The sequence below is a fragment of the Aedes aegypti genome, chromosome 1 (genome assembly GCF_002204515.2).
Source record: "Aedes aegypti strain LVP_AGWG chromosome 1, AaegL5.0 Primary Assembly, whole genome shotgun sequence".
NCBI lineage: Eukaryota > Metazoa > Arthropoda > Insecta > Diptera > Culicidae > Aedes > Aedes aegypti.
In genome coordinates, this window is record NC_035107.1 from 149,051,339 (window position 1) to 149,075,358 (window position 24,020).

General features: G+C 42.0%; 1 protein-coding gene across 1 annotated transcript; it reads left to right on the forward strand.

Moving 5' to 3' along the window:
* Positions 1 to 3,238: 3,238 nt before the first annotated feature.
* Positions 3,239 to 23,715, forward strand: LOC110678164. The gene is made up of 6 exons (XM_021850788.1): positions 3,239 to 3,386; positions 21,860 to 21,928; positions 21,986 to 22,453; positions 22,517 to 22,834; positions 22,890 to 23,327; positions 23,386 to 23,715. Exons 2-6 carry the CDS (start codon positions 21,862 to 21,864, stop codon positions 23,535 to 23,537), a joined length of 1,443 nt encoding a protein of 480 aa, XP_021706480.1. The 5' UTR covers positions 3,239 to 3,386; positions 21,860 to 21,861; the 3' UTR covers positions 23,538 to 23,715.
* Positions 23,716 to 24,020: the final 305 nt, after the last annotated feature.

The window sequence follows — 24,020 nt, forward strand, 5'->3', positions numbered from 1 at the left end:
TGTAGGGAAAGTCTAGAGTAAAAGCAAAACTTAAAGAACCTTCTGGTCAAAGATGTTGCCTTGCCTACTTCCCAAACTCAGAATCCCCCGGTGTATTATGAACGGCATGAGTTTTCAAAATTATGCTGGACACTTGGCCCCTGACCAAGTAAATAAAAAATAATAAAAATATTTTCAAACAAAGTGTGTTTATTTTACATGCATGATAAAGTATACATTCATGTTTTATGTTGTAATGGAAAAAGGTGTTGGTTCGAAAATCAATATGGGACATTTATGCTTTTATGGGCAGTGATCGTACGAGAGAATAATAAGCGAGTAATGGCGCTTTAGCCGAGGCTATGATGCCAGGACTTAAGGAAGAAATACCTTTGTCCCATCCCAGGAAACCGATCTCAACAATGGAGTGTGCATTAACTTTCTTAGCAACGTCACTTCCAACGATTTGAACTATCTCTCCCTAAATAAAACCACAGAGAAACAGACGTAACACTTAGAACAAATTGCGATCAAAATCATAGTCGCGAAAACATGTACGCCCAATGCTAAAAACATTGTAGGTGGCCGATGGACCAGCAGGTGGCGGTAGTGTGTAAACGTCAAACACGAACACAAACGACGCGAGCGCTGCGGGTGGTCGATTGACCACCTACCATATATTTGAATCGAACTTTAAAAGTTGGTCGATGGACAACAGTGAGAGTGTGACGTCTGTTTGTCTGTGATGAAACGGTTGGTACGGTTGTCCCCGTTTCTTCCATCGTAAAATTGAAAAATTTTCGTCTATCACGTTATTCATTCGTGGATAATTTGATCGCCGTGAATTTCGCAATTTTGGGGCCCGGATAGCCGTAGCGGTAAACGCGCAGCTATTCAGCAAGACCAAGCTGAGGGTCGTGGGTTCGACTCCCACCGGTCGAGGATCTTTTCGGGTTGGAAATTTTCTCGACTTCCCAGGGCATAGAGTATCTTCGTACCTGCCACACGATATACAAATGCAAAAATGGTCATTGGCACAGTAAGCTCTCAGTTAATAACTGTGGAAGTGCTCATAAGAACACTAAGCTGAGAAGCAGGCTTTGTCCCAGTGGGGACGTAATGCCTGAAAGGAGAAGAAGAAGAAGAATTTCGCAATTATCTGCACCACCCAATTCTGCACAGTGGGCCTGGCCATTTCAATACTTGTATCATATTTTCGATATGCTGCAATTATTAATGCTGACAATAAAACACTAGAAGAAATTCTGGTGCTTCCAGGATGCTTTTCAATATTGGCTGTGCAAGCACTTAGATTAGATTAGAAACTTTCAAGTAGACATGTTGTTACGATGAGAGAGGTTCTCCAATAAATTGGTCAGATGAAGTTAAGTAGCTATCTAGGGCTCATGCTAGATAGAAATTTAACTTTCAAAAATCATTTTGAGGGCATTCAAGCCAAATGTAACAAATATATAAAATGTCTGTATACTTATTAACAGAAAATCGAAACTTTGTCTTAAGAACAAGCTTTTGATCTTCAAAAAAAATTTTCAGGCCACCCGACTAGCTGAAACTATCAAAATTATAACTTGATGCGTTATTTAGTTGCAATATTTTTTGTAGCACCGGTTGTTACAAATTATATTCCGGATGTTGTTAAAATAACTAAAACTTTTCATCACAGCATATCAAAATTGTAACATATTCTGTTACGAAAACAGCTCTGGGTAAAATATAATTAGGGTAAAAACTATACATGTTATCTCATTTTTTGAATAAATGTTTTTAAATGTGTAAGTCTATTTTTAGAAAATGACAGGAATGAAATAAAAAAGGTTTTATACTGTTTTTATCACACCGGGATGGACATGAAGCTCCTAACATTGAGGCTACCGGTACACTTGAAATATCAAAATAGGATTGCACGTCGTCAACTTATTACGAAGTCATATTTGAAAGGTAAACAATTATTCACTTTATGATGCTATAATGGGTTTACGCATGAATTTGGATCGTAAATTCATGTATTCACTAAAATATACAAGTTATTTTTACTTAGCCCACTTACCCACTAGCCCGCGGTACCTTAGTGAAATTTCATCAAACTTGCCATTGAGTTTAAAATTAAAAATCCTTTATCCTTTTTAAAGACTAATAAATAGATAGAGATTTTAACGTATTAGTATTCAGAATATGGAATTGAATATTTAATCAAATTGAAAAAGGAGGATATTTTTAGTACAATGGAGGACGGGTTCAAGGACGAGATGATCAAAAAGGAGACCATGCCCTCCATACAGATACCAGCTGGCAAGCCTAATTGGAAGTCAATTTTGCACACGCTCCTGACTTTTTTTGTTTTCTCCTGGACGCAAAAGAATTGTTGTTTTAAAAAATCTCGCTATGAATTGACAAAGCACCATATAATAAACTAATGGCGTAAGAGATTGGTGGTATTATTGATAATTTTGAAGCTCTACCATATACAAACAGACATAACAATCGAATGTATTTCATCGTATAGAAAAATAGTGCAAAAATGGTTTAAAATTGTATTGTTTTCTTTTTAGAAGTATGGAATCACAGTTTTCCTAGTTCTTCAACTGACATAGAAGAATAATAACGATGTCCAGAAAACCGAAGTGTGAACTCATTATTAGTACATCCAAACCATAATTATGTGCCAAACCAACATTTTCTGGAATTTCCATGAAAACAACTGAACGATCTTACAAATCCATCCCCGCATGGCGGCTTTTCGAGGTCATTTGACCAACACCCGTCTCACCCTTTAATGATCACATGGTTTATGGAAGTCCCCATAAGAATGTGACCAAATTAGTAAACCATTAAGAAATAATATGTAAAAGCGGAAACCAGTGCACCCACCCACTAACTGTGTACATTTTTAGGTGCTAATCAATATTTCTCAAAAATATGAATCGTCAACACTGAGAACTAAAAAGTCCTGTTGGGTAATAATTGCCTTGAACATCAACCTGGGTTAAATAAAGCAAAGTTCTTAGAGTACATTGTTCAACCATCGACATGCTCCTAATTTAAATGCTGTGTATCATTTTCGTCGGAGTAGATCAGATAATCGATACCCACAAAACCAAATGCAGCGGGACTTGCGCGCCACGTTAAGTAGTTAAAACGCTTCTTTCGCTGAGAGTGCCTTGTATTCAACACACCTCAGTGGGTGCCTCTCTGTTCATTATTCTTTCATCTAGAGACCTTAGCTTACACCTGGCACGATCAAGTTATCCAGTCGTGAACGGAAAGCCACCGAAGAAGGTTGCTTGGATTCTCAAGGCCAATAGAGTATTCGATTATACACGAAGAATTCGATAAGGAAAGTGTTGCGGAAGAAATTTTAAACGGAGTGATCATCGCTCATGCTGAAGGTTAGATAACTGTGAATTGTTAAAAAAAAAGTGATACGGATGGGAAAACCGTTATGGCTAATATGCGAATTGTGTCATGGTTTGATTGTGTATTTCCAGTTTATATAAAAAGTGAGGAAGTAGAACAGAAGTATTTTCAATTCTTTGAATGACTTCAATATCTAGGAATCGTGTAATAATTAGAATTAATTTGAATGGTTGGCGCGCGAAAATGGGACAAACTGATTAGTTTCATTGGTTGCTTTGTCTGGATTTTCTAGCACTATGATCATATAGAGAAAAGCAGTGGATACTAGCATGCATACGTTCGGTGCATCACACTTAAGCCAATTGAATATAGGCAACACAAAAACGGTAGCTTCGCGAAAAGAAACCGTTACTTCTGTAAAGTACGGTTTTCTTTTGTGGCCGTGCGTACATTTTTTTTACTTTTCATTCACGACTTATCGATTTTGAAAAGAGCGAAATGGAGACGCTTTCCCACAATCGACTCGTGTTTACAGAGGTATGCATGAATTAAGATCCCGAAATGAATTGGCGTAGAGTCAACGTGACATCAAAATGTGCCTAGCGTTGAATGTAGCACAAAATTATCATATTGTTCCGGAAAAGACTGGGCGAAGGTAAAGACGAAAGAAAAAAATCTTCGCAAAAGTCCATTTAAATTCCAGATTCAAAGCGTTAATAAGCCATAGCTTTTACTTTCCCACTTGATGACCGAATCAATCGGTTTCGAAATTTATTTGATAAATTGCCCAAAAACCACTTTCTATTTTGCGAATAGCTAAATAAATTATGTTTCTAACGGTAATGAGCTCATCAAAAACCGATGTTTTTTTTGTTATCAGATGAACATCACTTTGAAAAGAGTTAATTGAAAAATAATAGCGCATTTTTTCGAATCTGCGAGCTTACCTCTTGTTTTCTTATATTCGCGTTTTCCATTAAAGGTAATAAATAAATGGTACACACCCAAATGTTTATTCTTCATTGTACCGTTAACCATCAATAGGCGTATATGCATACACTTCAGTGTAAGAGGTTGTGTTCATGAAAAGCTACATAGGTTCTTGACATAATTAACCAATCGAAATCTTGAAATTATTTCGGTAGGCAAATGTGCGCATCAACCGTTGCTGATTAACTCAATTAAACGCTTTAGTGGTTTAGTGTCTTGACGAAAATAGGTGACCACCACATCATATTTCAAGGTTGTTGAGTGATGCACCTGAGACTAGGCCAATATGGACCTGGATATAATTTCCCACTTCAAAACTCTATGTATGCGTAATTAAAATGGGTCAAATCGAATTGATTTCATTTAAATGAAAACTGTAGGCAACATTTCGTTTCATCAAAATTGCACGCACGTGATTCATATATACACATCCGCATGAGGTGAATCATCGGGTCAAAGCCATTTCGGTCAACGATTTCAGTATCACATCGGATCGTTTTGTTTGATATTCACTTTCACTCCTGTCCGGGACGATGCGGAGCGGCTATATGGAAAAATTATAGCACCTCTATCGACAGTTGTGACCAGCGATAATGTAGTGTAGAGAAAATTTTTGATGAATAAGGAAAATGCGTGATATATTAGTGTGTTGAGACAATTGAAGCAAGCAATTAAAAACGGATTTTAACATGCCATGATAAGTAATTGCTGGTATTTCAGTACTATAATTGTTAGAAATGTTTATGCATTGCCAATGTCGATTATCAAAATTCTACAGGCAGTTTCTGATTCTAAAACTTTAATCTTATTTTGAAAAATATTTGTTTTTGCACTAAAATTATCTAGATGATAAGACGCAAAATGAGCTAAAGCATAATTTGAAATATCTCAGAAATTCAAAAATATTGCTGAGATATTCCAAATTATGCTTTAGCCCTTGTTGCTCCCTAGCCTCTTGATAATTTTAGTGCAATAATATAAAATAATAATAAATTCAAATTTAGATGAAATTTTATTGAATTTTTATGAAATATTCCTTGCAATTATCAACAGCTTTAATAATAAATGGTCTCGAGAGCTAGTAGTTTATTTTCAATAAACATTGTAAAAAATCTTGCGAATTATCATTTTTAGGTTGTATAAAAACTCACTTCTTGATAGATGAATACAGGGTTGGTAGCGAGTTAGTTTTTAGTGACTTGGTCACTTTTTTCGGCCTTATTTGCAACAGAAAAATGGTCACTTATTGGAAACTTTTTCAGAAAAACTGCAGTGAGCTGATGACAATGATATTTAAGGCTGGGTCAGCTTCTCGAATACAATCAGCTGCACACAAATCGAACACAAATAACTGCATATTTGTAACATTCGACCAAAATAAGCATTGAGTAAATTGAATACCAAGCGTACATTTTATGGCATTATGGGAAGAAACTAAAATTTCTTAAAATTACCAAGCATAAGGACTGTTCATATTATAAAGTGGACACCTTGTACATGTAACATCTTTTTAATCGTTGGGGCCTTCCTTAGCCGAGTGGTTAGAGTCCGCGGCTACTAAGCAAAGCCATGCTGAAGGTGTCTGGGTTCGATTCCCGGTCGGTCCAGGATCTTTTCGTAATGGAAATTTTCTTGACTTCCGTGGGCATAGAGTATGAATTGTACCTGTCACACGATATACGAATGCAAAAATAGCAAATTTGGCAAAGAAAGCTCTCAGTTAATAACTGTGGAAGTGCTCATAAGAACACTAAGCTCTGTCCCAGTGAGGACGTTAATGCCAAGAAGAAGAAGAAGAAGAAGAAGGAGAAGAAGAAGAAGAAGGCACATCGTTTAGAACAGTTAAAACAATAATAATTAGAAAGTGGCTGGAAAATTCAACAATCTATATATTTTTATTAAAAAAAATGGTTTGTCTTCAAAAGCATCATCAATCAGTAGCCTGCCGAAAAATATATCAAGTTATTTTTAGAGCAACAATTTTCCAGATATCATAACATCATTTATCATCGATTTTTTTAGAGAAAAACATTTGAAATTTAAATGAAACTGATATGAGTAGAATTTTAAGGTTTTAAGTACGTCCTGACAGAAGTACTAATATAGTAATAATATGGAAAATAACCTACGCCTTCATAGAGTTGCTTATTTGGTCCCCACGTCACATTTAAAGCACAAAAAAAAACAAATGCTTTATTTCCAGAAGACCTTCCAAAACTCAATGACAACCATCAAAGTTGGAAATACTTTATAAATAATTTATTTTCCATGTATTGTTTACATAATGTGTTATTCTGAGATTACCCATCAAAATAATTGGAGAAAAATGCTTACAATTTGCTGTAGATCGATGAGTATGCGTGCAAGATTTTAAAAGTATGAGATTTTTTAAATAAAACGACCACAAAGAGAAAAATGTTTGCCTAAGAATGCGGTTGAGACTCGCGATTTGGCTCTCTTTTATACAAATATAGTTTTTTTAATAATCTAAACCATTTTTTTACATGATTTTTTCTTACTTCACTATTTTGCTGGGAGTAAAAAAATGGTGTTTTAACAAATTTTGCCATAAAGTTTATCCTTCACTAGAATGACCTTGTGTCGGAGAACGGTGGAATATTATCGACTGTTTTAGAGCACTACCCTTAGTAGAATGATAAAGGATACCAACATACAATTTGTTAATAAAAATGAGGATTTTTATTATGTGAAAAATAATGCTTAACTTTGACGAAGAGTTTTTCTTGGGAGTATTTTGAAAAGCTATTCAGTTCTTCAACCAAAAGCATTTTGTAAGATTTTATATTTTCCCAACATTGTAGGATAATAGTTGAACGATGCACAGAAAACCGATTACGATTGTATAAATAAATCAAAAAGATATAGCAAACAATGCATAAGCATAAGCATTGATGACCGTACGATTCACAGTTGATACTCCGTGATTGACCAGAATAATCGAAGTTGCACAAGGAGCCAAGAGATGGAACTTGTACACTTTCGAGAACTCCAAACATTAAATATGTAGAACGTAAAACAGCAATCCCGGACCGGTTACAAGGTGGACAACACTCCGACGGCACAAGAACCAGATCGACCGGGGACTTTTCGGATTCCGCGTTTAACGATGGAACGAGCAAACACGTTTTGCATCTTATATTCACGAGAGTAACTTGGGGAATGGAAATAAAAACAAAGTACATCGAATTCATAAAGGTATGCTCATTTCTGCTCTTCGCCGCATCACAGATGCGAGGGAAAGATATCGCACTTTCCACACTCCTCCTCGATATCTTTAGCGGCCTACGGACTTGGTTAAGCCCAACATCTCCGAGAACTGCAGCTGTTTCTGACTTCCCAATGGCTTGGTGAGGATATCGGCAATCATCGATGCCGACGGACAATATTCGATAGTCACAATACCCTTCTCCGACAAATCCTTTGCAAAATGCACACGCGTATCTATATGTTTGGATCGTCTAGAAGAACGGTCAATGGCGACAAAGTCGATACAGCTGATGTTATCCTCCAATACAGTTGTCGGTCCATCCTGCCTTTCGTTGAAATCTTGAAGCAACTTCCGTAGCCACAGTACTTCTCTACAAGCCTCGGATAAGGCTATATACTCTGCCTCCATAGTTGACAGAGATACGCAAGTCTGCTTGCGGCTGACCCATCCAATTGTCGCTTGTCCAAGTTTAAATAAGAATCCGGAATTGGACTTGCGATCATCCGTATCGGCACTCCAATCGGCGTCGCTGTACCCGATTAGCTTCAGTGGTTCTTCTCTTTTGCTGGTCAGCTTGAGTTCGTAATAGTTGGTTTTTACAAGATATCGGACCACCCGTTTTAACTCCACCCAGTCGGCTTCTGTTGGAGCGCTAACTCTGCGGCTGAGAATTGCAACGCTAGCTGCAACATCTGGCCGCGTATTCACAGCCAAGTAAAGTAACGCTCCGATTAAGCACTGGTATTGCTTGTTATCGGGCATCGCCTTACTGCCTTCTCTGATGCGGTAGTAGCCGGTATCCAATGGGATCTTCGATCCCCTAGCACGGTCCAGGTTAAATCGGTTCGCAATCCTCAAGATATAGCCTTGCTGGTCCATCGAATAGAAGCCGTTAACGTCCTTCCTTATACGGATACCCAGGAAACAACTAACGTCACCCAAAGATGACAGGGTCAGATTCTCCTTCAAAGAACGTTCGACTCTTGCTATCTCCTCCTCCGAAGTACAAGCAACGATAATGTCGTCCACATATATCAAAATATAAATCCAACCTACAGGAGTACGCTTCGTGAACAAACAAGGGTCTGCTGATGATTGTTTGAAATGCATCGCTTCAAGGATACCACGGATCGTTTCATTCCATACACGAGCTCCTTGCTTCAGCCCGTAAAGGCTGCGTTGTAGTCTGCACACTAGCTTCTCTTGACCACGCTGCTGGAAACCCTTAGGCTGCTGCATATACAGCTCCTCTTTCAATCGACCGTGTAAATATGCACCTTTAACGTCCAGGTGACGAACCTTCATCTGCTTATGGCCGGCAACAGTAAGCAAAACCTATTGAGGATGCAATCCCTGCACCTACTGTCCCAATGCTTATGGACTCTACTGTTCGACCAGGTGTCTACATTTTTATGTCCTGAAGTGTAATATCTTTTTCATCAGTGTAAATCAAAACAACCAACATGATTAAACGTGTTTTCCTTTTCTCTAACTAAATCGAGTTTATTCGCTTTATTCAAGTGGTCCATCCGAATTCCCACTTTAGGTTGTGGGCCCGGTCGTGTTCCGAAAGTTACGGTTTCGCGAAAAGTGTCGTGATGGAGGAGGACCTGCGCGGAGAGCGTTACCACCTGGCGCTGTTTGACGGATCAAACTTCAATGCATGGAAGTTCCGTATGCAAGTGCTTCTGGAGGAGCACGAGTTGCTGGAATGCATAGAGACGGAGGTTGATGACGTGCAGGCGCTAAAGGTGGAAGTCGATGATTCCCCGGACGTCCGGCAGCAGAAGGCGAATAAGAAGGAAAAGCGTGTGAAGAAGGACCGGAGATGCAAATCACTTCTGATTTCGCGGATTCATGACTCCCAGCTGGAGTATGTCCAAGAAAAGCAATCACCAAAAGAGATCTGGGACGCCTTGAGCAGGGTGTTCGAGCGCAAGAGCATCGCCAGTAGAATGCACCTAAAACGGCAAATGCTGAGCATGCGCTTCGAAGGTGGTTCACTGCGGGATCATTTCCTGCGATTCGACCGGCTCATTCGAGAGTATCGTGGCACCGGAGCGGACATGGACGAGTTGGATGTCGTATGTCACTTGTTGCTGACGCTTGGTCCGGCGTATTCGACGGTCGTCACGGCTCTGGAAACGATGCCGGAAGAAAACCTGAGCATGGAGTTCGTGAAGTGTCGTTTGCTGGATGAAGAGACGAAGAAGAAGGGACTAGATGTCGAATCCGGCACTGTGAGCAAGGACACTGCTGCGTTCACGGGATCGCAACAAACGAAGAAAGTGTTTAAGTGCTTCGGTTGTAAAAAGGAGGGCCATAAGTTGGCCGAGTGCCCGAACAAGAAGAAGAAGAATGAAAGGGAGAAAGTGAAAAGTGAGAAGAAATCCAAAGCGAATGTAGCGGAGCAGAAAGGCGTTTGCTTCGTCGGTGTGAGTGGAGGAAATAAACGGGATCTGAAGCGAGTGGAATGGTTCATCGATTCTGGATGCTCTGACCACTTGGTGAACGATGAATCCCTGTTCGACAGTTTGAAGCCACTCGACAACCCGATCGAAATAGCTGTCGCGAAAGACGGAGAATCGATTACCGCCGAATATTCGGGAACAGTTAAGCTTGTGTCTAACGTTAACGGGAAGTTGATTGACTGTTCGGTCGAGAATGTGTTGCTAGTTCCGGAGCTACGGTGCAACCTTTTCTCGGTACTGAGGGTTGACGAGGCGGGTATGAAAGTTTCGTACGAAAACGGAAAAGTGATCATACAACGCGGGTCGGACACAGTCGCGAGTGGTTCCCGGGTTGGAAAACTTTACCGTTTGAACTTGTTTTCGAACAAGCGCGGCGCGGACAAAGCTCTGTTAACGTGTGGGCGTATCCCGAAGAACTTAGAGCTGTGGCATCGCCGTTTCGGCCATTTGAATGCCAAGAGTTTGGCGAAGATGATCCGAAGTGACATGGTTGTCGGAATGAGCGTGAAGAACGGTGAACCGGACAAAAGTGTCGTGATCTGTGAATCGTGCGTCATCGGGAAGCAAAGTCGGAAGCCGTTCGTTACCCGTGAAGAGAGAAGGTCGTCGCGAGTGCTAGAGTTAGTCCATTCGGACGTATGTGGACCGATTACGCCCGTCGGTTTGAACGGCATGAAGTATTTCGTAACATTTACGGACGATTGGAGCCATTTCGCTATGGTTTTCCTAATGGAGAGCAAGGACGATGTGTTTGAGTGTTTCGAACAGTACGAAGCGTTGGTGACTGCCAAGTTTGGCCAGAAGATAAGCCGTCTGCGTTGCGACAACGGCGGCGAGTACCGGAGTAAGCGGTTTGATCAGTTCTGCAAGAAGCGTGGTATCCAAGTCGAGTGGACCGTACCATATACCCCGGAGCAGAATGGGGTCAGCGAGCGGCTAAATCGAACGCTCGTCGAGAAGACCCGTTCGATGCTGACCGACTCCGGAGTGGACAAGCGCTTCTGGGGTCAGGCCATCCAAACTGCAGCTTTCCTGTCTAATCGAAGCCCATCAAATGCGATCGCGTCGAATGTCACACCGTTCGAGCTCTGGGAGGGGAAGAAGCCGAACGTCTCCAAGCTGCGAGCGTTCGGTTGTCCTGTCTATGTCCACGTCCCGAAGGAATTGCGGAAGAAGCTGGACGCAAAGGCGTGGAAAGGTGTGTTCCTTGGCTACGCGTGCAACGGATATCGTGTGTGGCATCCCGAGGAGAAGCGGATTGTTCATGCACGAGATGTTGACTTTGTGGAGACAGGCGGTAAGGCGTCGACAAAAGGTGAGTCTGATAAACCTTTGTTAGATGTTGTTATGGTTCCCTTGAGTGATGATGAATCAAATGCGAGTGTGATCGACGAGGAGGTAGAAGATGCGTCTTCCGAAGCGTCGGACCCGGCGTCTGATGAAGAGTTTGCAAGTTTCAATGATGGCGTGAACGAGCACGAGCGTAGCGGTGAGCTTGAAGGAGAGACAGCTGGGAAAACTGACGGTGGCGACGGTGGTTCGGGGCGACCAGAGCGTGTGCGAAATGCTCCGGCTTGGCACAAGGATTACGAGGTAGAATACGCCGCCTACGCTTTGAACGCCACAAGTTACGTCGAGAACCTTCCCAACTCCATCTCCGAAGCTCGTAAGCGTAGTGACTGGCCAAAATGGGAAGAGGCCATTAACGAGGAATTGTATTCGCTACGAAAGAACCAAACGTGGACGCTGGCGAAACTACCAGAGGGACGAACGCCGATAACGAACAAATGGGTGTTCAAGATTAAGCGGGGAATCAATGGTAAGCCGGATCGCTACAAGGCGCGTCTGGTCGCAAGAGGGTTCAGCCAGAGGTACGGGCTAGACTATAGTGAGACTTACTCCCCTGTGGCCAAGCTTGACACTCTCCGAGCTGTGCTAGCGTTGGCGAATCAGAAAAGGATGTTCGTTCACCAAATGGACGTCCGTACAGCTTTTCTGAATGGCGTGCTGACCGAGCAGATATTTATGGTCCAACCGGAGGGCTTCGAGACTGGAGATTTGGTCTGCCGGTTGAACAAGTCAATATACGGACTGAAGCAAGCATCACGCGCCTGGAACGCTCGCTTTGATGAGTTTGTTCAAGGGCGGCTGAAGTTCACCAGGAGTACGAACGATCAGTGCCTGTATATCCGACGATTTGGCGACGAGGTGGTGATCATTGTTCTCTACGTTGATGACGTGTTGGTGATCAGTTCGTCGATGCGCGCTGTGGAAGCTGTTAAAAATTGCCTTTCTAACGGTGCGGCCATAGTAACGCGTCTGCGTCCGCGAACGCGATGCGATCAAAGGATTTCCTGTTGTTGATATTCTGCTTTGCGGGCTCGCACACGCGGACGCATCGCAAGACGCGTTTACTATGGCAGCACCCTAAGGAGTTCGAAATGACAGACGCAGGTGAAGTACAGTGTTTCCTTGGAATGAACATCGATCGTGACATGAAGGAAGGTGTGATGCGCATAAGCCAGCGGCAATACTTCGAGGATATGTTGCGGCGGTTTCGAATGGACGACTGTAAGCCTGTATCGACGCCCCTGGAATGCAGACTGAAGCTAGCAAAGGGCGAAGAAGAGAAGCGCATTTCGGATCCGTACCGGGAGCTGGTGGGTTGCCTAACCTACGCTTCCGTCACCACTCGGCCGGATTTAGCAGCGGCAGTCAACTTCCTCAGCCAATTCCAGAGCTGCCCGAATTCTGAACATTGGGCGCATTTGAAGAGAGTTTTACGCTACGTCAGAGGTTCGCTGGATATGTGTCTGGTGTACAGAGTCAACGAGAAAGCACCAACACTTGAAGTCTTCACGGATGCTGATTGGGCGAACGACGTTACGGACAGAAGATCGATTAGCGGGGCAGTATTCAAGGTGTTTGGATGTACGGTTGGCTGGACTACCCGGAAGCAGAACACAGTATCGTTATCTTCCACGGAGGCAGAGCTGAATGCTTTGTGCAATGCTGCGTGCCACGAGATGTGGTTGGTACGGCTGCTGAAGGATATTGGGTGCAACATCGAACTACCGATCACGTTTCACGAGGACAACCAATCGACAATACGGATTGCGGAAGAGTCGAAGGATTTTGGTCGTCTAAAACATGTTGACGTCAAGCTACATTTCCTACGCGATCTCGTGAAGCAGAAGAAGATTCGTTTGCAGTATCTACGATCTGAAGACCAAGTGGCCGACATTATGACGAAGGGGCTACCAGCAGGAGCTTTTCGTCGGCATCGTACCGGTCTTGGACTGGTAAATTGCAGCGATTGAAGGGGAGTATTGAGGATGCAATCCCTGCACCTACTGTCCCAATACTTATGGACTCTACTGTTCGACCAGGTGTCTACATTTTTATGTCCTGAAGTGTAATATCTTTTTCATCAGTGTAAATCAAAACAACCAACATGATTAAACGTGTTTTCCTTTTCTCTAACTAAATCGAGTTTATTCGCTTTATTCAAGTGGTCCATCCGAATTCCCACTTTGATGATTGTTTGAAATGCATAAATGCATTTTGCCATAAAGTTTATCCTTCACTAGAATGACCTTGTGTCGGAGAACGGTGGAATATTATCGACTGTTTTAGAGCACTACCCTTAGTAGAATGATAAAGGATACCAACATACAATTTGTTAATAAAAATGAGGATTTTTATTATGTGAAAAATAATGCTTAACTTTGACGAAGAGTTTTTCTTGGGAGTATTTTGAAAAGCTATTCAGTTCTTCAACCAAAAGCATTTTGTAAGATTTTATATTTTCCCAACATTGTAGGATAATAGTTGAACGATGCACAGAAAACCGATTACGATTGTATAAATAAATCAAAAAGATATAGCAAACAATGCATAAGCATAAGCATTGATGACCGTACGATTCACAGTTGATACTCCGTGATTGACCAGAATAATCGAAGTTGCACAAGGAGCCAAGAGATGGAACTTGTACACTTTCGAGAACTCCAAACATTAAATATGTAGAACGTAAAACAGCAATCCCGGACCGGTTACAAGGTGGACAACACTCCGACGGCACAAGAACCAGATCGACCGGGGACTTTTCGGATTCCGCGTTTAACGATGGAACGAGCAAACACGTTTTGCATCTTATATTCACGAGAGTAACTTGGGGAATGGAAATAAAAACAAAGTACATCGAATTCATAAAGGTATGCTCATTTCTGCTCTTCGCCGCATCACAGATGCGAGGGAAAGATATCGCACTTTCCACACTCCTCCTCGATATCTTTAGCGGCCTACGGACTTGGTTAAGCCCAACATCTCCGAGAACTGCAGCTGTTTCTGACTTCCCAATGGCTTGGTGAGGATATCGGCAATCATCGATGCCGACGGACAATATTCGATAGTCACAATACCCTTCTCCGACAAATCCTTTGCAAAATGCACCGCGTATCTATATGTTTGGATCGTCTAGAAGAACGGTCAATGGCGACAAAGTCGATACAGCTGATGTTATCCTCCAATACAGTTGTCGGTCCATCCTGCCTTTCGTTGAAATCTTGAAGCAACTTCCGTAGCCACAGTACTTCTCTACAAGCCTCGGATAAGGCTATATACTCTGCCTCCATAGTTGACAGAGATACGCAAGTCTGCTTGCGGCTGACCCATCCAATTGTCGCTTGTCCAAGTTTAAATAAGAATCCGGAATTGGACTTGCGATCATCCGTATCGGCACTCCAATCGGCGTCGCTGTACCCGATTAGCTTCAGTGGTTCTTCTCTTTTGCTGGTCAGCTTGAGTTCGTAATAGTTGGTTTTTACAAGATATCGGACCACCCGTTTCAACTCCACCCAGTCGGCTTCTGTTGGAGCGCTAACTCTGCGGCTGAGAATTGCAACGCTAGCTGCAACATCTGGCCGCGTATTCACAGCCAAGTAAAGTAACGCTCCGATTAAGCACTGGTATTGCTTGTTATCGGGCATCGCCTTACTGCCTTCTCTGATGCGGTAGTAGCCGGTATCCAATGGGATCTTCGATCCCCTAGCACGGTCCAGGTTAAATCGGTTCGCAATCCTCAAGATATAGCCTTGCTGGTCCATCGAATAGAAGCCGTTAACGTCCTTCCTTATACGGATACCCAGGAAACAACTAACGTCACCCAAAGATGACAGGGTCAGATTCTCCTTCAAAGAACGTTCGACTCTTGCTATCTCCTCCTCCGAAGTACAAGCAACGATAATGTCGTCCACATATATCAAAATATAAATCCAACCTACAGGAGTACGCTTCGTGAACAAACAAGGGTCTGCTGATGATTGTTTGAAATGCATCGCTTCAAGGATACCACGGATCGTTTCATTCCATACACGAGCTCCTTGCTTCAGCCCGTAAAGGCTGCGTTGTAGTCTGCACACTAGCTTCTCTTGACCACGCTGCTGGAAACCCTTAGGCTGCTGCATATACAGCTCCTCTTTCAATCGACCGTGTAAATATGCACCTTTAACGTCCAGGTGACGAACCTTCATCTGCTTATGGCCGGCAACAGTAAGCAAAACCTTCAACGTAGTATGAGCAGCTACTGGTGCGAAGACGGAGTCATAGTCTACTCCAAACTGTTGCGAGAAGCCCTGCGCAACTAAGCGGGCTTTATACTTGGTTACATTTCCAGCACTATCTTGCTTCTTTTTGAAAACCCACTTACTGCCTATCGGTTTTCGGCCGGCAGGCAATTCGACCAACGTCCACGTCTCATTCTGCATCAAGTTGTCGTACTCCTCCTTCATTGCTGCTAGCCATAAGTCTTGCTCCGGTCCTTGGACAGCCTCTTCGTACGAAACTGGATCATCTTCAACTACTAGGGCCACGTCAACTACATAGTCCCGTAGTCTGCTCGGAAGCATTCCTCTGGTTGACCGCTTACCACTGTTCTGCTGTTCACCAGGTGCACCATCCGCTGGATCTGCAACTCGATCATCTGCCTGGTCTTGCATTTCACCATCGTAGAATTCTTCATCCGAATCTTGAGCGGACTCCTCGGCAGCTTGTTGCTCCTCCTGAACGCACTGTTCTCTCTGAGCACCTGCCTCCTCCTGAGATGCTCCAGATTCAGCCCAATCGAGTTCAATTTCGATCTCTTCTGATGTTTGCGTTTCTGGCTTAGCCATGTGGGGAATGCTTAACTGCTCAATAAAGCGTGCATCACGACTGATCGTGATACCATTGGTCTTTGGATCCAAAAATCTGAATGCCTTGCGATCCTCGCAATATCCGACGAAAATCAGTTTTTGTGATTTGCAGTCAAATTTCGTTCTCTTCACGTCCGGGGTATGCACGTATGCCGGACAACCAAACACGCGTAGGTGGTTCAATTTTGGAGCCTTACCAAACCATTTTTCGAAAGGGGTCTTATCAACTACACGAGAAGGGAGACGGTTCTGAACGTAAGCGGCGGTCATGATCGCTTCGCCCCAGTATTGCTTTCCCAGTCCTGCATCAAGCAACATACAAGTTGCCATCTCCTGCAACGTTCGGTTTTTCCGCTCAGCTACACCGTTCTGCTGGGGGCTATAAGCAGCGGTGTACTGAGCTTGAATACCTTCCTTCTCGTAGAACGCTTTAAGCACGCCGTTGACGTACTCTCCTCCCCCGTCGGACCTAATCACACATGGTGCCCTTCCAAAGCGCGTCTTAACGTGAGCCACATATCGTTTAATGCAATCGGCTACATCGGATTTTTGTCGCAGCAAGCATACAACGGTGTAGCGACTGAAATCATCGATGAGCGTCATCAAATATCTACAGCCGCCTGGGGTCACGTTAGCCATAGGTCCGCATACGTCAGTATGCACCAAGTCGAGTATTCTACTGGCTCTGTTATCGGAAGATTTAGGGAAAGAAGTGCGTGGGAGCTTACCTTTCAGGCAGTCTTCGCATACCTGCCGTAAACCGCAATCCGCCATCTCGAAGCCTACACTGAGGTTACCTGCTTTCAGCTTCTCCAACACGGCCGGATCTCGGTGTCCAAACCGCCGATGCCACATATGTTGGCAGTTCGGCAGATGCTGTCACTCTTTACTCAGGTTTGCATATTCCACTGTTTTCAACACAAACAAGTTTCCGTTCAGTTCGCCCAACGCAACAGTCTTACCGGCGGCGCTCACTACCGAACATGCTGACCCGACAAAGTTCACCCGAAAACCTTTCTTCGTCAGCTTCCGTACGGAAATCAGCCCACTGTCTAGCGCCGATATGTAAAGCACTTCCGTCAATTTCACTTCCAGTACATTGCCATCTGCGTCGATACACTTCACGAAACCTTCCCCGATTCCATGCGACTTCGACACGGAGCCATCAGCGAGCACTACTTGCACTTGTTTACTTTCGTCCAAGTCGAAGAAGAATGACCGATCGTTGGTCATATGGCTAGAGCAGCCACTATCGATATACCAACAACCTTTACGACGACCATTCCCAACCGTAAAACAAATCGGAACGTCCTTTTCAGCCGAAAGCTTGGCCTTCACATCACTCTTCTTCTTCTGATTTTGTTTTGTTGCTTTTTCGCTCACTGATTCCCCATCACTTTTCTTCTGCTGCTGGTGCAGCCACTGCCGGCAATCCTTTCGGAAGTGGCCGGGCTTTTGGCAATGAAAACACAATCGCTTCTTCTGCTCTCTCTGTTGTAGTTTCAGAGCCCTATCTCCTGAATTGGTATTCCGCTCCAATCGCCGCTGATGCTCGTCCAACAACTTTTGCTTGACGAGCGACATCGTCAGATCAGCCTCCGGCCGGCTTTCCAAAGCCGTGACCAGACCACCGTATGAATCCGGTAGGCTCCGCAATATCATTGCGATCTGCAACGATTCTTCGAGCGCTTGGCCCGCACACGCGAGACGAATGAAAAACTCTTCCATATCAAAAATGTGATTTTCCAAATCTTCACCGTCGGCCAAATTCAAGCTACAAATCTTTTTGAGCAAGGACACGCGCGATGTCATGGTCGTTTTTTCATGGTATTGTTTCAAACAGTCCCACACTTCTTTAGCAGATTTGCAACCCTTCACCAAATTGAGCTGGCTGTCTTCCACATAGAGCACTATTATCGCATGACATTTCGAATCATCTTTCTCCCACGGGTCCGTGACCGGCTCTGGTTTCGCACTTTCAACAACATACCACCGCTCTTCTCGCCTCAAAAGCATCTCCATTCTCGTCTTCCATATTGAATAATTTTGATTATTCAATCGGGCGAATAAGTACTTCTCAGTCATCGTTTCCTATTCACCGAACCGCGATTTGAAAAACACTTTCACTGATCTCCGACCGCTGCTGGGTCGATCGCGTCGAAACACACAATCAATCGAATGGATACGCACACACTCGTCGGTGCCACACCGACTCTTGAGAAGAAACCGTTATTCGAGCAACCGCTCACACACCGGACGAAACACTGTCGCACTAACACACTGACAGTCGTCCGAGCCCTGCAGCTGCTGGCAGCATTCAATCAGCCAAATCGAATGAAAAACAAAATGGCTTCGCTCAAAATGCACTTAAGCGTTCCCGCATGCAAAGTTCACCACACTCGTTTTTCAACCACCGAAACTGGGTCCATGACCTGTAGAACGTAAAACAGCAATCCCGGACCGGTTACAAGGTGGACAACACTCCGACGGCACAAGAACCAGATCGACCGGGGACTTTTCGGATTCCGCGTTTAACGATGGAACGAGCAAACACGTTTTGCATCTTATATTCACGAGAGTAACTTGGGGAATGGAAATAAAAACAAAGTACATCGAATTCATAAAGGTATGCTCATTTCTGTTTTTGCTCTTCGCCGCATCACAGATGCGAGGGAAAGATATCGCACTTTCCACAAGATATTCATTAACAGCGCCGGCCACGTCCTTACCGTCATCGGGGAAAGGAACGAATATTAGTGTGACATCCATTGTTACTAGAGCCCGAGATCACCTCTGCATCTCCATGGTTGTCATGGGAAAGAGTTTTGTTAGTGGAGAGGGATCATAGCTGCATGATCAGGATTCACTTCGGTAAGTGATGCGATCCATGCAACCTCAGTTCAAAAAATCACATATCAGTTCCAGCCATTTCACCCGCCGAATCTAAAAATTTGCGGAGACGATAAAAACGTGACAGATCAATTTTCAACACATCCATTCGCGCGCTCTGCCTACTGCGACCTCAAAAAATTTCTAAAAATGATCAAGAAATCAAAAGTGCATATTTGAGGCTGAAATTCCGCATCGCATATTGAGTGAAAAGTCAGAAAATAATTCTGATAGAAATTTCATTGCAACTACATTACGAGGCTCATGTATAATCTCAATCTGACTGTTAAGCGGTTACAATTGCCAATGTGACAAAACAACTTGGTATTTTCCAGAACACAGAATCTGTGAGTATAGATTTAAGTAAGTCGATCATATGTGTTTATCAAATGATGACCCTGCACGGTATTAACTCAAAATTGTCAAAAACGTCGAATGTGTCAAATATGCAGTCATGGGCAGAGCAGCAAGGAAAAGATATTTCGGAATTAATTCTTCATAAAGGTCGCATTGGTCGATTTCTATTAATTGTTGTGCTCTTTGGATAATTGCAGAAAACTGATTCATTTTTTTGTAACACGTTTTTGTGCTGCAGAATGAAGACTGGTCATTTTATAAAGTGAACACCCTGTACATGCAATATCTTTTTAATTTATCAATGTAATAGTAATCAGTTTTCTGTACATCGTTTAACTAATGTTGTACAATATTCTGATAATAGAAAAGCCACCAAAATAATTCAATTTCACACGAAAAAGCACAACGTTTAGAACGGTTTATTTTTGAGGTTGTCAAAATCAATGATTTTTAGACATTTTCTGGAAAATTTGACAATTTATATTATTTATTTTCAAAAAACGCTTGTTCTTCGAAAGCTTCATCAATCAGAAGCCTGCTGAAAAATATGATGAAAAAAATGAAAGTTATTTTATAGTTACAATTTACCAGGTATATTACGGTTGTTAAGAAAATTTTCCAGTTTGCGGTAGCCGCAGAGTTCTACCGCAGCTGTCAAAGTTCTACCGCAGGCTTCGAAATCATACTATCATTGAAGCAAAAATTCAATCATAGTATGCTTGAAAGAGAAAACGCTATGAAAAATAGCAACAAACAACAATCATCAAGACGGTATCCAAGCTATCATTGAAGCCTACTGATAATTTACCAGTGCAAATCATTGATGTGACAGCTGCGGTAGCTATTTGTTGAACCGTAAAACGGAAAGTTTTCCCAAAAATTGCAATAATAATAATCAATTTCCACCGATGATTTTGTAGAAAAATAATTTAAGGTGAAGATAAATCTAAGCCAAACCTCAAATTTTCAGGAGCACAAATCTGGAGAATCAAACACCCATTTGAGTTGAAAATTTAATCGACTGATCACTTGCTGGTGGTGACCAATCGATAAGGTTTTCGGCTTAAACGGGTGCCCGGTTCTCCATATTCGTGCTCTTGAAAATTTGAGGTTTGGCTTTGATTCATCTTCACCTTAAATTTACATGGAACTGATATGAGTAAGATTTTGAGGTTCAAAGTTCGTTCTGTCGGAAGTACTAATATAGATTGTATACTGCTTCGCGTTAGAAAATGGGTTAACCAACGTGCAAAGTTTGATTTTTGACCAACTTCGTCGCGTCGCAACTCGATTCTCAATAGTGCGCATAATGCTCACGGCGGAGGGCATAGATGCGCACTATAGCGAAGTGACTCGCGACGCGGCGAAGATGGTCAAAAATCGAACTTCGCACGTTGGTTCATCCATTTTTAGTCGCGAAGCAGTATAATAGGGTCCTAAATTTGTGAGAAGTAGGAAATTTGATTTTTCTTCTTCTTACTGTCGTTGGGTTCTAACTGGAATAGAGCTTGCTTCTTTTTCTGTTCTATAAGCAGATATAAACTGAGATCTTTCTCTGTCAATTAATCATCATTTTTGCATTTGAATATCGCAAGCTTAAAAGGAAAATAACCGTCATTGTTTTACATATTTTACAAACCAGCTTTTTCGACGAAAATCAATGGTCTTGGCAATCTATCAATACACTGTAATTTCCACTTGGAATGCCGTGAAGTGAGTTTCATATAGATTTATTAAGTAAAAATAAAAACGAATAAAAATATTTTTATTTTGTGATGACTGAGTACTGTCTTGAACCTTAAAGATACTATACGACCGATGGAATTCGGAATTGGGTTGGAAACTTGAGCAGCGGTCGACGTGATGAGAATGAGTCGTTATTTATACGTGTTTTACTCAATTCAAAAGGAAACAATTTCTAATATTTGTTCGGTATTTGCACCCATGAACGTATTATTATATTTAGAAGAACATTTCAAGTAAAATTACGGAAGTTGTTTAACCTTCCAGTCGTCGCGTGGTTGACCACCACGCTGCTGTTGTAAAAAAGCGAGGTTTTGTGTTGTACAAAATACAACAGCGCGACGACTGAAGTGTTAGAGTGAAGATGCATCGAAATAATGTCGCTTTATTATGTGAATGTGATCTACTGGTTCCATGCTGATTGGCTAAATATGTAAAACGGAGTATAATCCACTATGGCTACGACTGGAGTATGGCCGAAACCGGTGCTTCTACCCTACTTTAAAAGGTTTAAAGGACGCTCAGGGTATTTCATATGAACCCCGACTGCTGGCATACTAACACAATAAAAGGCAAAATATCATAGCATAGACCTATTTTGATATTCTTTTTATTTTATTTTTTCGATACAGACATGAGGCTCCACATCATCGTTGTCATACTGGCGTTAGTGTCGCTTTCACACGCAAGAGTTTTGGAAAGTATGTATGAATTATTTAACCACTCTTACAAATATTGCAATTGATTCGTACTTTCAGAAAAAGCAATCAAACTGACAAATAAATCCCCCATTGTCCTAAGGCAAGATGTTGAAGAATACAGTGATAGCGAGAATGCCGTAGATGGTAATATTTCTGAATCCAATGCTGTAGATGAGGCAGACGCAAGTGAAATTGTGAACTGCTACGAAGTCAATTGCAACGAAGCTAGCAATGTAAATGCTGATGAGGAAACCAATTCTGAAAATAATGAAGTTTTACAAGAAATTAATCAAGTTCCTCAGGAACCTGTTAGTGAAGCACCAGTGGTGAACACTGACGATGCTAACCCAATAAATCGGTATTGCAAGTGTACAACTTTTGAATGTAACTGTTGTCGCGATTTTGCGTTACCTCTTGTTCCTGTAAAAGGTCCAGGATGCGCTTCAGTTCAGTACCTAGAAGGTAATCGCATGTCTATAGGAGTAAAATTCGGAGATCGGGTATTGGCAAGTCGAGTAATTTCAGGTCAGTAACGCTTGCTTATTTGAGTTATGTAGATAAAGATAAATTTGTATTTATTTTTAATAGGACGCAAGGCAACTCCTGTATGCATTACCCTACCAGGAGGCTACAACCGTTTCTGTGGCCGCGTATATGGTATTAACAGAAGGGCAGATGATCATTTCAAGGCCTGTCTTGGTCTGGAGCTACGTGCAGACAATGAAATTGAAGCGGTTTTGCGTGTATCTTGCTTCAAGTTTGGACCACGTGGTCTGTCCGTAATCGAGGCCGAACCACTTCCACCAGTTGTTGATGTTGATGGAGATGAAGATGAAGATGACGAAGATGATGACGACGATGACGACGAAGGAGATGATCTGCTAGGAACATTGGGCATTGCGGATGGTAATGTTCAAAATAACTAACATTTGGACATGTGATTGGTATATTACTATTTTAGATGACGATGATGATGATGATGAGGAAGATGATGAAGAAGAGGGAGCTGAGCTGGAAGAACCTGAAGTTCAATCTTCTGAACCAGGATATACAGGATTCAGTCTTTTGGAAGGAGATTTTCTAGGGGACTTACTTGGTACAACTGGACAAAAAAAGAAGAAAGCCAACACGAACAAAATAGATACCACTCAGCCACTTACCAAAAACGCAGCAATTCCAAAACCAGCGAAAAAAGCTACTGTACCAGTAGTTGAATCGGCCAATATTACAGTTACGAAAACAAAAGATAAGGACGATGATGGTTCCGATGAAATAACGGATATTGTGGAGTCTATTGTTACTGGAGGGGACGACGATAGTGCAGAAAACGATGATGACGATGACGACGACGATGATGAAGATGACGAAGATTCCAAAGAAACTAAAGGAGTGACCGAAGGTATTAATGCCTGGGTTATAAGTAGGTGAAACTTTTGTCAATTAACATTTTCTTGCAGAAACCACCAATGACGAAGATGATTACGAAGAAAGCGGAGAAGAGAATGATGTGAACAACCATGAAGAAAGTACTGATACAGCACAAACAAAGAAGCCAAACTACGGTTTCAGTTGGAATAACTTAACAAGATTGTTTCGAATAATTTCATAGAAAATTTCTATGAATCACTGCAGAGTGAGATAAATCTTATGACTACAAACGTAATTTAAGAAGACTCTGTAAATCTGTTCAAAACGAGACCGTCAATATTATTTATTTAATTTATTTATTTAATTTATTTTAATTTATTGTAGTTATTTATTGAGATGAAAATACATATTTTTAAATCGTACTATTTTATTATCATTAACACGAGAAACTATGAAAACCTCTCTCTAAATTTTGGCGGAAAAATCTGAAAAGTATTTAAAATCAATGAAACAGTTATTCAAGTCATCATGCAAAAGTTTGGGTTCACCCCTTAGTATGATGCAAATTATGCAAAAGTTTAGGTTAAGTAAAAATTTAGTGTACAAAATTCAAACAATGTTTTTGAAAAAATACCTATGAAGTAGGAGTAATTCATTACCTTTCCAATGCGCCAGAGAGTTTCAATTGGATGTGTAATCACAGAGATGTGGACACAGAAAAACA